Raw genomic sequence first — 13324 nt, 5'->3', positions numbered from 1 at the left:
GGAATTCCAACCAGCACCATAATTGTGCTAGTAACACAAGGGTCAGCCAACGAGCCAACACTCCCCCTTGCACACCACACACCCGGTCAAACCAGGTCCTTCCAGCCCAGGCCCACTGGAAGGCTTTAATCCTACTTGCAGGGGCTGGGCCACAGCTCTCACATAGATTCCTGAAACTGATTTGAAGACAGGGCTGGGGGAGATGGAGAAGAGAAGCCAGAATAGTAACTGGCCCACAATTTAGCACATTTTTCAATAGAAAATCAACAAATTGCCAACAAATTGCTATGCTAATGAAGAACTGTCCCGCTCTGCAGTGAGCATTTAGCAGAAGAGAAAAGACGACTCATTTATGCCACTCTGAGAGCTGCCATTCCAGGGGGTCCCCTGCTGAATTTTAATGGGCTTCAAGTGGGGAAAAGGGAAAAGCAGGAGAGCTGACGGGCTCTGGTCACGTTTCTCTCCAGTCATTCTCTCTCCAGTGCTTGAGACATAATGCCAGACAGCAAGCCATCTGGTGTGCAAGTCAGCGGCGGCTCTCTACTAGCGAATGCCCAGTGCAGGGGCCACGTTCAATATGCTCCTCTCGAAGAATTTTCAGAAAGAAAACATACCTGGGGCTTCCCTAGTGGCGCAGTGGTTGAGAGTCCGCTTGCCAATGCAAGGGACACGGGTTCGTGCCCCGGTCCGGGAAGATCCCACATGCCGCGGAGCGGCTGGGCCCGTGAGCCATGGCCGCTGAGCCTGTGCATCCGGAGCCTGTGCTCCGCAATGGGAGAGGCCACAACAGTGAGAGGCCTGCATATCGCAAAAAAAACAAAAAAAAAAAAACAAAAAGAAAGGAAAATACCTGGCCCTCCCCCCAACAACTAACTTACATTGAATGCACATCTTTCTTTTCTAAAGTCACTTCATTTTACTTAAGAGAAGTCAGGACATTCTGCCAAACGTCGGGGGAGGATACACAGAGAACACATATCGCATACATACAGAATTCCTTTTAATTTGTCTTGAAGTCTGTGCCCAGAGGACAATGGCAACAAAACAATGCAGCCCGAGCCACTTCACTGCTGTTTAGCCTGGTCCTTCATCAAGAGTGACAGGGAGGGTGAAGGAAAGGCCGTCGTCTGTTCCAGGGACACATCTGCTTCAAACCAACAGGAGATTTCTATGTTCCTCTTTTTCTCCACCTCCTTTCCTACCTTCCTTGTCTTAGTTTAAGAAAGATATGGCTAAAGAAGAAGAAAAACACCAAGGCCAGAGGCCTAGGTCAATGCATAACATCTAAAGGATACGAATAACACATCCTGAGAATGCAGATATGTAAGTTGTATCTCTTTGGCCTTTTCCATTTATCTACAAGGAATAAACTGAGGTCGATTTCAGATTCCAATTTAAGGACAAAAGGTTAATTTATTAATTCAGGCAGAAAAGGTATTTCAAAAATATAAAATAGAATTTTAAATTGTCTTTTGCTCTAAAAGCAAAAATTTTAAATATTCTAAGTTTATCAAAGCGGTTAAAGTAGTTTCAGATTTTACTTACTGTAGACAGCATATCGTTAAAAAGACTTCAGTGGAGATTACTACTGCACCACAGTCAAAGACCCTGGAAACAAATTCTTAAAATGCTTTTGAATGATCTTCCTATGTATGTGCATCTCAGGTCCTTCTTTCAACTTCCTGTAGTCTAGCTAGGGTCTAAGCCCCTCCCCCCACAAAAAATTTAAATAAGTGGTTCAATAGCAATATTAAACTGATCACTGCTTGACAATGTGACACAAATGAAAATAACATTTTGAGTAACATCACAAAGCCTACAGAGCGTTCTACCTAAATACAAGTCTCGATCTTTGTGTGACATACATGAGTGGGTATCATTGCCCTGCTCTACTGATAATGAAACAGTAAAAAAAATATCATTCCCCTTATTTCCTGAAACGTGCCCCTCTGACAGTCACCTGCCAACACCTAAGAGTCAGATTCCTTGCTCAGCAGCAAGGGATGAGTCACTTACCAACACACAGGATGTTGAAACAGAATCCTTGAGAAGTCGACTTGTTGACCAGCTGGTCGGGGAGACTGTCAAATCCAACATGGCCGGAAAGAGACAAGTTTCGAAGCTCTTCATTCTGGAATTTCAGAAAGGAAACATTTGATAACCCATGACGGTGCCACCTGGGTACCCCTCCCCCTCCCATCCTCTCTTCTTGACACGCATGGAAAAAGGCGACCCCTCTGTGCCCACCCTGTCCCTGGCTTCTACACAACTGAAGCTACCAACTCCAGAGCTACGCTCTTTCCACAAAATCACACTGAGTCCCTAAGTACACCAATCCCCCTCCCAGGCAGCTCAGGTCCGGTTACAGGTGCACTGGTCCAGGGGAAATAAGCTTCTAGCAGTGGCTTATTCAGACATGCATTAAGTGACGTTAAAAACTTCAACCATTTTGACAGCTTCAAGCACTCAAGAAAACCCTTCAATTTACTTTCAGCCCAGTGGCAAAAAATAAATGACACTCTTCCAGATACAGGAAGGAGCTCTGAGAAGCTCACAGTGGAGGATGCATACCCGTTACAATTATGGAAATTCTGTAACTACCATGATGAACATACTGAAAATGGCATGGCACAGGACTTGGTTCCTTCTCCATCATCTGGACGGGCTTCTTGGGGCTCCTTTGCTCTCCCTCACACAGCTCCTAGCACAGGTTCTGCACTCCCCGCACCTTCTCAAGAGTCTCCTGAAGGAGACTGGGACTAAGGTAGTTATCATACATTTCAAAGCTGGATGATTTATGCTGTTTCATTAGATGGTGCTGACTGCCTCCACAACTTTGAATGCATTCCGTGGGTATTGGAGATCATCTGTGAAACCTTTCTTTCCCAGGAAAGCAGAGGTCAGCTATGGTCTTTCAATTAAACACCGCAGTTATGGTATGGGATTCCAGAAACTAGATCTTGAAAGCCTGCCTGAAAATGAGACTCCTGATGTCTGGCTATGTTGCCAATGAGCTTTATACTCGAGATACTGAATTTTGGGTGAGAAAATGAGCCTCAAATTTCTGTTTTTTAATAAAGAAGAAAATGCCGTGCACAGGATCATCTGGTCACTATTTTTAAAAAGACTGGTTTTCGTTACCCTCCTATGTGTGTTACACAATGAGGACAGTAAGGTCTTTTAATAATCAAAGACTGAGACAGCATTTCCAAATCCCTAAGTCACTATGGAGGCAGGGAAATGTAACTCCATAAATGTGGTCATTTTAATGGAATGTTTTATGAACAATGTAATACCTGAGGGCCTCGCTAGCTCTACAATTCTGATTCTGTGAAACAAGACTGGAAGACACAACACTGCCTGAATACCACGGTGGCAGCTGCAGGTTTGAGGTCAACGGGACAGAGAACAGATGTCTAGTCTATGAATAGTCTCCTTGAAACCTGCCAGCAGTGGCTATGAGACTCAAGAGTGGGCTCTTATCCTTGAGCAGGATGGACTGGCCAACAGTGCACCAAACAGCTTGGGGAGCAGCCCTGGTAGCCTGGCAAGGCCTCCTGACAGCACCCCGTGGCCCCAGGGCTACCACCTGCCCCTTCCTCTCCAAAGACCTCAAAGGTTCAGACAGCAGGTATTTTTAGGGTGTTTACCACATCTGCCAAGACTGGGGGAGGAAGATGTGAAAGGAGTCTGGGTTATATTTAGAACTCTTTCCATCCCAGCTGCACAGGGGCTGCTGTGCAGACAGCGAGGAGAAGCCGTCACACCAACCTCTTTCCTGATGCACCACAGCCTTGAACAGTCAGCGAGCAGCACGAAAAGGGGACGAGGCAAGTTAGAACCATCGTCCCGCCCTCCCTCTCCTCTTTGCCACAATAATTCAATTTCTGGGGGGAGGGGGGGGGTGCGGTGCGGGGAGGAGAGTGGTTTATTGCTCTGGATTCTGGACTCTTGTTGGGTTTTTAGGTTCAGATATCCACCTGGGAGCCAATCCGGGGAAAGAATCAGAGTTAGTAATTATAGCTCTCATCCCAGAACCCAATGCTCAGCATCTCATATTCTCACCATTTCCAAAACATGAGAAACCACCCACATACCCACCGAGTATTTTTATACCCACGGAAAACCACATACAAAATGAAGGGTTATAAAACAGTTTGGTCTTGAAAATTTTTTTTTTAATTTAAATTTATGTCTTCTCTTCTTTGTCATATAAAATATGTCAATTTTATAATGCCATTTAAAAATTCCATAATCTGAGCCTATTTCTCTGCCCAGCAGTACAGGAATCCTTTACTGGCTATTGCCCATTGGTGAGTGATGGGGAAGGGGGAACTAGGAAGCTCCTCCTTCGGTTCATGAACAGGCTTAAAACTGAAAGCACTGCAGGATGTGTGAGGGGAGCTCTATCTCACACACAGCAGCTAAAGTGAACTCCTACAGCCCAGCACTTCTCGGCACCACGCTTATGGCTTCATGCCTTAGATGTCTCTATCCAAAGAATGTGTGCGGGGCTCTTGAGTCTACAGGCGTGATCTCAGGGAATCTCAGATAGTCTCATGTCTTTACCGCTATCACACACCTAGCAACGACTCTCAGAATTTTCTAAGTACTGAACTCTGCATTCCAGTTCTGAATTTCTACCAAAAGGGGCAGTTCTCCCGGGTTGTCCTTTCTGTCCCTCTAATTGTTCTTCAAGAAACTTGAAATCATCTTCTTCTATTGCAAACCCACCCCTACTCCCGGCTTCCCTGTTTCTGTTAGTGCCATTTATCTATACCTGAAACCCACCTGCCTGCATCAATTCCAAAACTGTTATCAATGCCACACCCTCCTCCTCTTCATGCTAATTCAACAGCCTTCCAACTGTCACCTTGCCTCCATCCCACCCCCTCTAATCTTCCCTCACTCTACCTTGCTGCCAAAGGGTACTCAAAGGGTACTCAAAGGCCCTCAATCCAAACTTGGCCTGCCATCTCAGGAGCCTCCATGGGCTAAACACAAATCTCTATTCCCACTCCTCCCAGGGAGCGCCTTCCACTGCAGTTAAATGGAATTACAGTTCCTGGGAGAAAACCCCAGGGTTCTCTTCATCAGACTTTACTCATACTATTTCCTCTAACTGGAAGGAACTTACAGCCAGTGTTTACATATCCACACCTTCCAGATCCCACAGAAATTTTATCTCCAAGCTTGTCTTTACTACGAAATCTCAGGGAGAATTTCAGTCAACATTCCCCCTACCAATAAAAGGAAAATAAGAATTGGATACAAGTAGCTTGAGCTATTTGGTATTCCACCATCATCATCATAACAGCTAACTAACATTTATGGACCAAGGTTCCAGAAAAGCCCTAAACATGAATGAATTAGTTTATCTTTGAGGTAGTTACTATTGTTACCTAATCTCAACTGACAGATGAGAAAACAGAGGCCCAGAAGTTTAGTAACTTGCCCAAGGTCTCACAGCCAATAAGGTGAGAAGCTGAAATGTGGACCTAGGAGGTCAGGTGCCAGAGTCCAGAGTCCTCCCACTTAGTCACTGTTACCACATGATGATCTAAGCTCCTAGGTAGCCCCAGACAATACAGTAATTGGAGCTGCTATTGAAATCCAGTATATTAAACTAGAAAGAAAAAAATGTTCTCTAAAATCATAATTCTTTGGCAACCGTAAGAGGCGGAAGTTGAGAATTGAAATTGGCAAAGGAGCTCTAAGTATATTTTCACTGGTCCTGGCAATGCTGAGACTTTGATTTTTGCATCTATGGCACATGAAGCCAATAATAAAGGGTTTAGTTTGGACCATTTTTGAGATGTAAGTGCCACCTTGGAGCCTCTAAGTAAGTAACTATAAGACCTTAATTGATTCAGTCCTCCATTTGCTAATCTATCTAGGGAGGGGTTGTACTTGGATAATTTCTAGGCCCACTCCATCTTGAAATGGGCAATGGCACAATTCTATAGTATAAAATAAAATAACCAGCCTTTAACTTGACCGTCTCCTTTTTCTCTTTCCAGATCATCTTGACATGAACACAATTATTTATTTGTTCATTCAAAAAAAACCTCACTGCTCAAAGCGCTAAGGGAGCAAAAATAACAAAATGACTCTTGTTATTCATTGAGTAAAACACTCTTCCTGCCCTTCAGGGGTTTACAATGTAGCAGTAGAGACAGGACACGAGTAAATGTAATACTATTAAGGAAAAAAGTGATACATACCATCACTTTAACTGTGGGAATGACAAAGGGGAAACAGGCTAGGGAAAGGCAGGGGGGCATCTTTCAGGAAGGCTGGAGCTCTCCAAATCTACCAGGGAAAAGAAGTCCAGCTTGCAGAAGCCTTCCAGATAAGTGTTGTCTATACACAAAGGGTCACTTTATTATGAATTTGTACTTTGAAGATCATAATCGACAAGCTTTTCAGAAGCTATCTAGCTGACTTCATTATGGAAATAATTATAAAACAAATTATATAAGAATGTGTGCCAACACCTACATTCTGAGTGCTGCTTTAAAATATGTTCCACAATTCCAAATCTTGCTTAACCACAAGTAGGATGGAAAAAGACTTGGAGTCAGACAGCCATGGGTTTGATCCCCTACTTTTTGTCCTCCATCAGTAAAAATGGAGGACTGGGCAGGGTGGCTGGGAGGAACTAAGGAAATGGTACCTATGGGAGGGCCAGCATTTAATAGATCCTCAGGAAACCTGGGTTTCCTTTCCCTGGATTAGGTGGGAGGAAGACAGCTGTCATTTTAAAATGAGGAGCCCTCCTATTGCTGCTGAGAGCCCGGGGAGAAACTGGGGATGGGCAAAGCCCGCAGACTAACCAGGGAGGGACAATCACTCACGGAGGAACAAAGAGGAAAAAAAGAACATGGAAGAGAGAATGGGGAACTCTAGTGTGAAGAAAATCCACCCTAAATAGGAAGCTCATTTACAAGGCTGCGGGGAAAGCCACAGAATTCCATTCCTGTTTGCAGGCATCCACATCCTCCCGGCTGGAAGCCATTAAGGATTCCTCATCTTCACTCTTCCTTCTATTTTCGTCCAGCCCAGAGCCTCCTGAAATTAACAAACTGGCTGTGCACAGATGGATTCTATTCGCCATACTCAAAGTGATAACCCAGTCCTTTCCTTTTAAAACTGAAGGCTTCGGTAGATGTGGTGAGTAGGTAGTCTACAGCTGCGGACCCTCATCGGTCAGGGGGAGCTGGAGAGCACAGTTACCAAGGTGATACCTGTTTTCACGTAGGTTGGAAACAATTAGACTTCATTTTTTTACCTTTAAAGACAGACATTACAATTTAAGTTTAGAAAGATTCTGCCTCTTTAAAATTTAAAGTATTATTTTTTAAATTTAACAGGTAACTTCTTTTATGTATTACCAAACTGGAAGTTACACTCTTCTCAAAGCCTCATTTTATGGAGAATGAATTACATTGATCCAAGTCACTTAATCTCCGGGCTTATGTTTCCTCATCTGTAAAATGAGATTTAACCAAATGACCTCTAAGCAAAGTCTTTGGTTCTAACGCTAATTCTAAGATTTCTTGCATTTGGAAATCAGAGACGCATAAATCTAAATCTTGTCATGTTGTTTGAGGAAAGCCAACACAGGGCAAAAACTTCTTGGCAGTAAATTTTCTTTTCTTTTCTTTTCTTTTTTTTTTTTGCGGTACGCGGGCCTCTCACCGCTGTGGCCTCTCCCGTTGCGGAGCACAGGCTCCGGACGCGCAGGCTCAGCGGCCATGGCTCACGGGCCCAGCCGCTCCGCGGCATGTGGGATCTTCCTGGACCAGGGCACGAACCCGCGTTCCCTGCATCGGCAGGCGGACTCTCAACCACTGCGCCACCAGGGAAGCCCTTCGCAGTATGTTTTCTATTGTCAGATCCAAGATGGCTCAGTTTTTACATGACCCTTTAAAGGGAGTTCCTGTCATTTACCCTGGTTAACTCCAAACAGAACAGAAATCTGTGTGTGTACCGCCGTGTCTTCCACATGAACTTTTCACTTTTGCTTGCTTAACTATAATAATTTGACTTAGTTTTAAAACAAAAGTTACGTACCCACTCCCTACAACTGTCCTGCTTAAAAACTTTTTTCTTCAGCTATAGCTGCAGTCTTCAAGAAATTTTTTGAAAAGTGGGTTTATAGCCTCAAAACAAAATGTAGAAAATTCTTCTATGTAAGTTAATCATCTCTTCAAGAAGAAAAGCACATTTTTCATGCTTTCGTTCATTCAACAAATATTTATTGAACACCAACACATGCCAGATACTGTGATAAATGCTAAGGAGATGATGGTGAGAAAGCAAAGCATTGCTAACTCGTGGAACGCATAGTCTAGTGGGACAGACAGATGTTAATCAAGCAAAACAAACGTATAATCACAAGCTATCCAAAGTACAGAATTCGATGCAACCTTATAACTCATGTGATTCTTGCAGGAGATCCACCAGCTTATAGGATATAAAAACACGTATTAGTCTGCAGCATTGTTTGATATTAATTTAGTAGACAGCTCCTATGTACAACTGATGTGCAGGTTTTATGTATTCAGGTGAAAACCAAGAGTCTTTTTGACCAGCATTGCCTGATGGGAGGAGGTAGAAATAATTAAGACTCCAGTCCTAAGAAAATGAATGGACAATTTAAAATAGAGCTGAGATGGAACCATGGGGCATATTCCCTTTACGCTCTGTCTTTTCTCATAAAGGAGATGTCCACTTAGAGAAGAGGAGCAGTACATGTCCCTTCATCTTAGAGTCTTTTCTTTGAGGCTCCGTTTCAGTAGTACAGATGCCAGCCACCTGGAGACAGGCAAAGAGAAGAACGTGCTTCTCCTCACACAAAATCACTGATTGAGCACCGGCCACTTCTCAGTATTTGGAGAAATCCTGGCCTCACAAACTGTCCAAGAAGTAAGCTCTTCCCAAGTGCCCGATCGTTCATTTTTGTAAATACATACACTTACCTAAATACATTCTAGAGAGTATTCAACTGGTTTCATATTCTCTTTTAAAGAAAGAAAAGCTGGTGGGAAGATGGGACACGCCCTTAGTTCTCATGCAAAAAGGAAAACACTGGTATGCAAAGTATCAACCCAAGCCACAACTACGAAGCCTGCACTGGGATGTTTTCAAGGCTAGGCATTGCTAGGGCCACTTCCGTAATATAAAACATCTGAAGCATCTCACTACCAATGAGGACTGCGTTCTTTAAGAATGACTTGGACAACATTTGCTACTCTGCTTGTCATCTATACCATGAAATCCCAAGGTCAGAGCCAAGAAAGCCCCCAAGGAAATGGTCTCACACAAGCAGCAGAAGAGTAAAAGCCAGGAAGAAGAGAGAACTCTTAGGAGGAAAACCATACGAGGAAAGAGCTTGAGTGCAGCCCAGCTGGAAGCTGGGACTGAGAAAAAAAAAGGCACCCAGGGGCCAGTCCCCAAGTCACAGAGCCAGGAATGTCAGCTCTATCAAACCCAGGAGCCACTCTCGAAACACCACCAAATAACCAGGAAAGATCTTGATTAATATTAAGTAACTGCTCCAATAGTAAGCACCATCTCTAAGCAACTTTCTCCAAAAGACTCCCAGCAGAGGGACAGATTTTGCTTTTCTAGATCCTTGCAAAAATAATATGGTGTAGGGGTTTTCTTTGGGGATGGTAGGATCAAAGGGAAATTTTACTTTCTGTTATGTTTCTGTAATATTTGAATTAATTATCAAAAAAAAAAAACCCTCACACTTTTATAATAGAAAATGAGACTTTAAAAATCAGGACATGGATCGTATTCAGATTTTGTACAGTGAGGGAAAGGGGTGCCAGTTATCTGCGTGATATAAAAAGACGCAGAAACGGTAAGATAAGTCGTGCTGATATGTTAGGGTGAATTCTTTCATACTACCCGCGGACAATATAACCTAAGAAAACCAAGACTTCAACATTTTTTCTTGTTAAAAGTTGAGCAAAGGGAGCTCACCTCGGTGCTCTGTGATGACCTAGATGGGTGGGATTGGGGGGCTGGGGTGGGAGGGAGGTCCAAGGGAGGGGGTGATATATGTATATATCCTGATTCATGTAGCTGATTCACTTCATTGTACAGCAGAAACCAACACAACATTGTAAAGCAACTATACTCCAAATAAATTTAAAAAAAAAAAGTTGTGTCGGGACCACAGGAAATTTACTCGTGACTTTATATTAAAGGACAGTCTCAACTTGAATTTAAATAAATAAATAAAAATCAGGAAATGTGAATAACAATAATAAATAATAAAAATCTTTTCAAAGTAGCTAAGCCTGCAATTTTACTGCAGCTAATAGGTGGGTGGGAAGATAAAATATGTGTACTTATTTCTTTTCTAATAACAGAACGAAGTTACATAGAAAGCGACGAGAGTAAGCAAAAACGCAGATTAGTACAGTAGAAGGTACCTGACGCGTGAAGTCAGGAGACACGGGGCAACTCTGCCATTGTTTAGCTGTATGACCTGGTGTAACTCATTTAACTTCTCAGCCTCAGTTTTATCGACTTGTTTTAATTGTACTTGATTTACAACGTTGTGTTAGTTTCAGGTGTACTGCACAGTGATTCAATTATATACATGTATATATATTCTTTTCTGGATTCTTTTCCCTTATAGATTATAAAATATTGAGTATAGTTCCCTGTGCTATACAGGAGGTCCTTGTTGGTTATCTACTTTATATACAGTAGTGTGTATATGTTAATCCCAAACTCCTAATTTGTCCCTCCCCCCCGCCTTTCGGTCACCATAAATTTGTTTTCTCTGTCTGTGGGTCTATTTCTATTTTGTAAATAAGTTAATTCGTACTTTTTTTTTTTGGTTTGGTTTGGTTTGTTTGTTTTAGATTCTACATATAAGCAATATGATATGATATTTGTCTTTCTCTGTCTGGCTTACTTCACTTAAGTATGATAATCTATCTCTAGGTCCATCCATGTTGCTGCAAATGGCATTGTTTCGTTCTTTTTTTCATGGCTGAGTAACATTCCATTGTATATATATATATATATATACACCACATCTTCCTTATCCATTCCTCTGTTGATGGACATTTAGGTTGCTTCCATGTTTTGGCTATTGTAAACGGTCCTGCAATGACCATTGGGGTGCATGTATCTTTTCGAATTATGGTTTTCTCCAGACATATGCCCAAGAGTGGGATTGCAGGATCATATGGTAGCTCTATTTTTAGTTTTTTAAGGAACCTCCATACTGTTCTGCATAGTGGCTGTATCAGTCGTGTCAACTTTAAAATAAACTAGCTCACCAAGCTGTTGCAAGAATGAACATAATTCTCTCTCCTCAGCTCTTTTGACACATTTTTGCTTGGATGACCCCATCCCTGCCCATGACAACCCCAAGCTAACAACTCCCTGGTTATAACCAGCTGCCCGCCTCCAGGCTTACAGGCACCCCTAAGCCACCATCTCCAACAGAACGCACCCTATCCCCCATTCTCAATTCAAATCTGTCCTTCCTCCGATTTTATTATGTCAAATGGCAACAGTATCTACTTCAAGGTATTAGTGGCCTCTAGAATAACATCAATTCATATGCATATTGCTAAAAACATGCATAAATGTATAGGCCTCCGCCCTCTTGCAGAAGAAAAAAGTCCACTGGTTAATCATCTTAAACCCTCTGCTACCCTCCGAATTAGACGGTGAAGGTTTCCTGAAGCCTGTCCGTCTCAGGTTAGATTTTTCTCCTCTGTGCCCAGATGTTAATAACCTCCCATCAATCCTTTTCTGGCTGAAACTTGCCCACCCAGCACTCTTAACTGACAAAAGTGCATCCAGTCTACCAGCTGATTTCTATTTCTGAGCCTGGAAATCCACGACTTGAATGTCCCTCTTTTCCTAACACCACCCCTATTTTACACCTCAACCAAATTTGTATCCCGCGTGAGGTTTCACAGAAATCGTTATCTTCCAACCTCATGTTTCTCGGAGAAGGAGAGAGGTCCAGCGGCTGATGGGTCTTCCCCACGCGCAGGGCCACGTGGAGAGACCGAGCTGCGGCACCCAGCGCCCTGGCGCCTGGTCCACCCCGCCCTCCATGACGCCTGGGCCAGCTGCAAGGTGAAAGTTCACACTGTTGCCGAGTGAAGCCTGACACCAAACGGCTGAGGACACAGTCCTGCCTCTGCTCCTCCGCCGGCCTTTCTGTCTTCTCTACAGCCTCCCCTCACAGAAAACAGTCACTGCCCACACGTCCTCCAAGATCTTGCTGCTTTGTCTGGGATTAGAGTCTCACCTTTGTCCGGTTAGATATCAGATCTCTCACAATTAGGAAATACACTGTTTAAAAGCAGTCCTCAGGAACGGGTATCTGAAGTGAACAAAATCCCAGCTGCTGCCCACAACCCTGGATCCTGGGGAGGTGGGGGAAGGATAGGCAGGATGGGGGAGGTATTGGCTTATTAGTAAAATAGTCCTGCAGCGATAACTACTAAGTGTGACAATCCCAAAACTGTAAAAAGTGGCAGCACTTTTTTTTCTTACAGACAGAATACTTTTTTGCTAGAAGTCCATGTAAATTCTCAAAGGCTAAATCTAAGTGGATGCCAAGAATTAATAACAACAACAGCAAAAGACATTTTCTTACATTTCCAAAGATCACTCTTTCTAGTGGAGTCAAAGTGACTCATGCCTGTGAGAGCCTAATGTTACAAAGTGCTGATCAACAGAAAGTCTCATGTTTGGGAATAACGAGGCCCACATGTGCATTCCAGGGACTCTCACAAATTCTGCAGGCTCAGAGGAAGACGGGTGGGAGGGGGAGGGGGACTGACAGATAGGCAAGAAGTATTTAGAAAGGCACATTCCGATTAGAAACACATGCTACAGCTGTTCTCTCACACCACTCAACATCACCAAGACAGAGAGAAGCCCTTCACTCAGCAAACACCAAGGAAAGCTAATGAAAAAACCACGGAGGAGAGTCACTAATCATTTCAAGACCCTCAGCTTTCCAGTGGGACCCCAAATAACCCAATGCCATCTCCAACATATCACCTATCTTGCAGGGGAGAAGACCACCCAAATCCTCACAGCTGTGTGGCTCCTTTTTGTGCCTTCTGCCCTGCCTTTACAGTGTAGATCTTTCAGACAAGCTTTCTCAAAACAGTGGTGAATAGGAGGTCAAAGATAATGAAGGGGCCCATATCAGTTGGAAGCTTTGTTCTCAACTTTTTATGTACGGTTCTCCTCCTGATATTCACACATCAATTCCTCCGTGCTTCCTATCTGAGAAATATTGTGTCTCAGTTCATGTACC

At 43.3% G+C, this 13324-nt stretch overlaps 1 protein-coding gene across 8 annotated transcripts in view; it reads right to left on the bottom strand.

Moving 5' to 3' along the window:
- SEPTIN11 (septin 11) overlaps window positions 1-13324 on the bottom strand; it is a 118341-nt gene that overhangs the window by 44755 nt on the left and 60262 nt on the right. For all 8 annotated transcript variants that reach the window (XM_082837608.1, XM_082837610.1, XM_082837607.1 and 5 more), the window contains one exon: window positions 2017-2131. In XM_082837608.1, the coding sequence (XP_082693734.1) occupies window positions 2017-2131 (115 nt within the window). The remainder of the gene's footprint in view (window positions 1-2016; window positions 2132-13324) is intronic.

The sequence above is a fragment of the Leucopleurus acutus genome (genome assembly GCF_964270905.1).
Source record: "Leucopleurus acutus genome assembly, chromosome: 4".
Classification (NCBI taxonomy): domain Eukaryota; kingdom Metazoa; phylum Chordata; class Mammalia; order Artiodactyla; family Delphinidae; genus Leucopleurus; species Leucopleurus acutus.
This window is presented reverse-complemented; position numbering and strand designations above follow the sequence as displayed.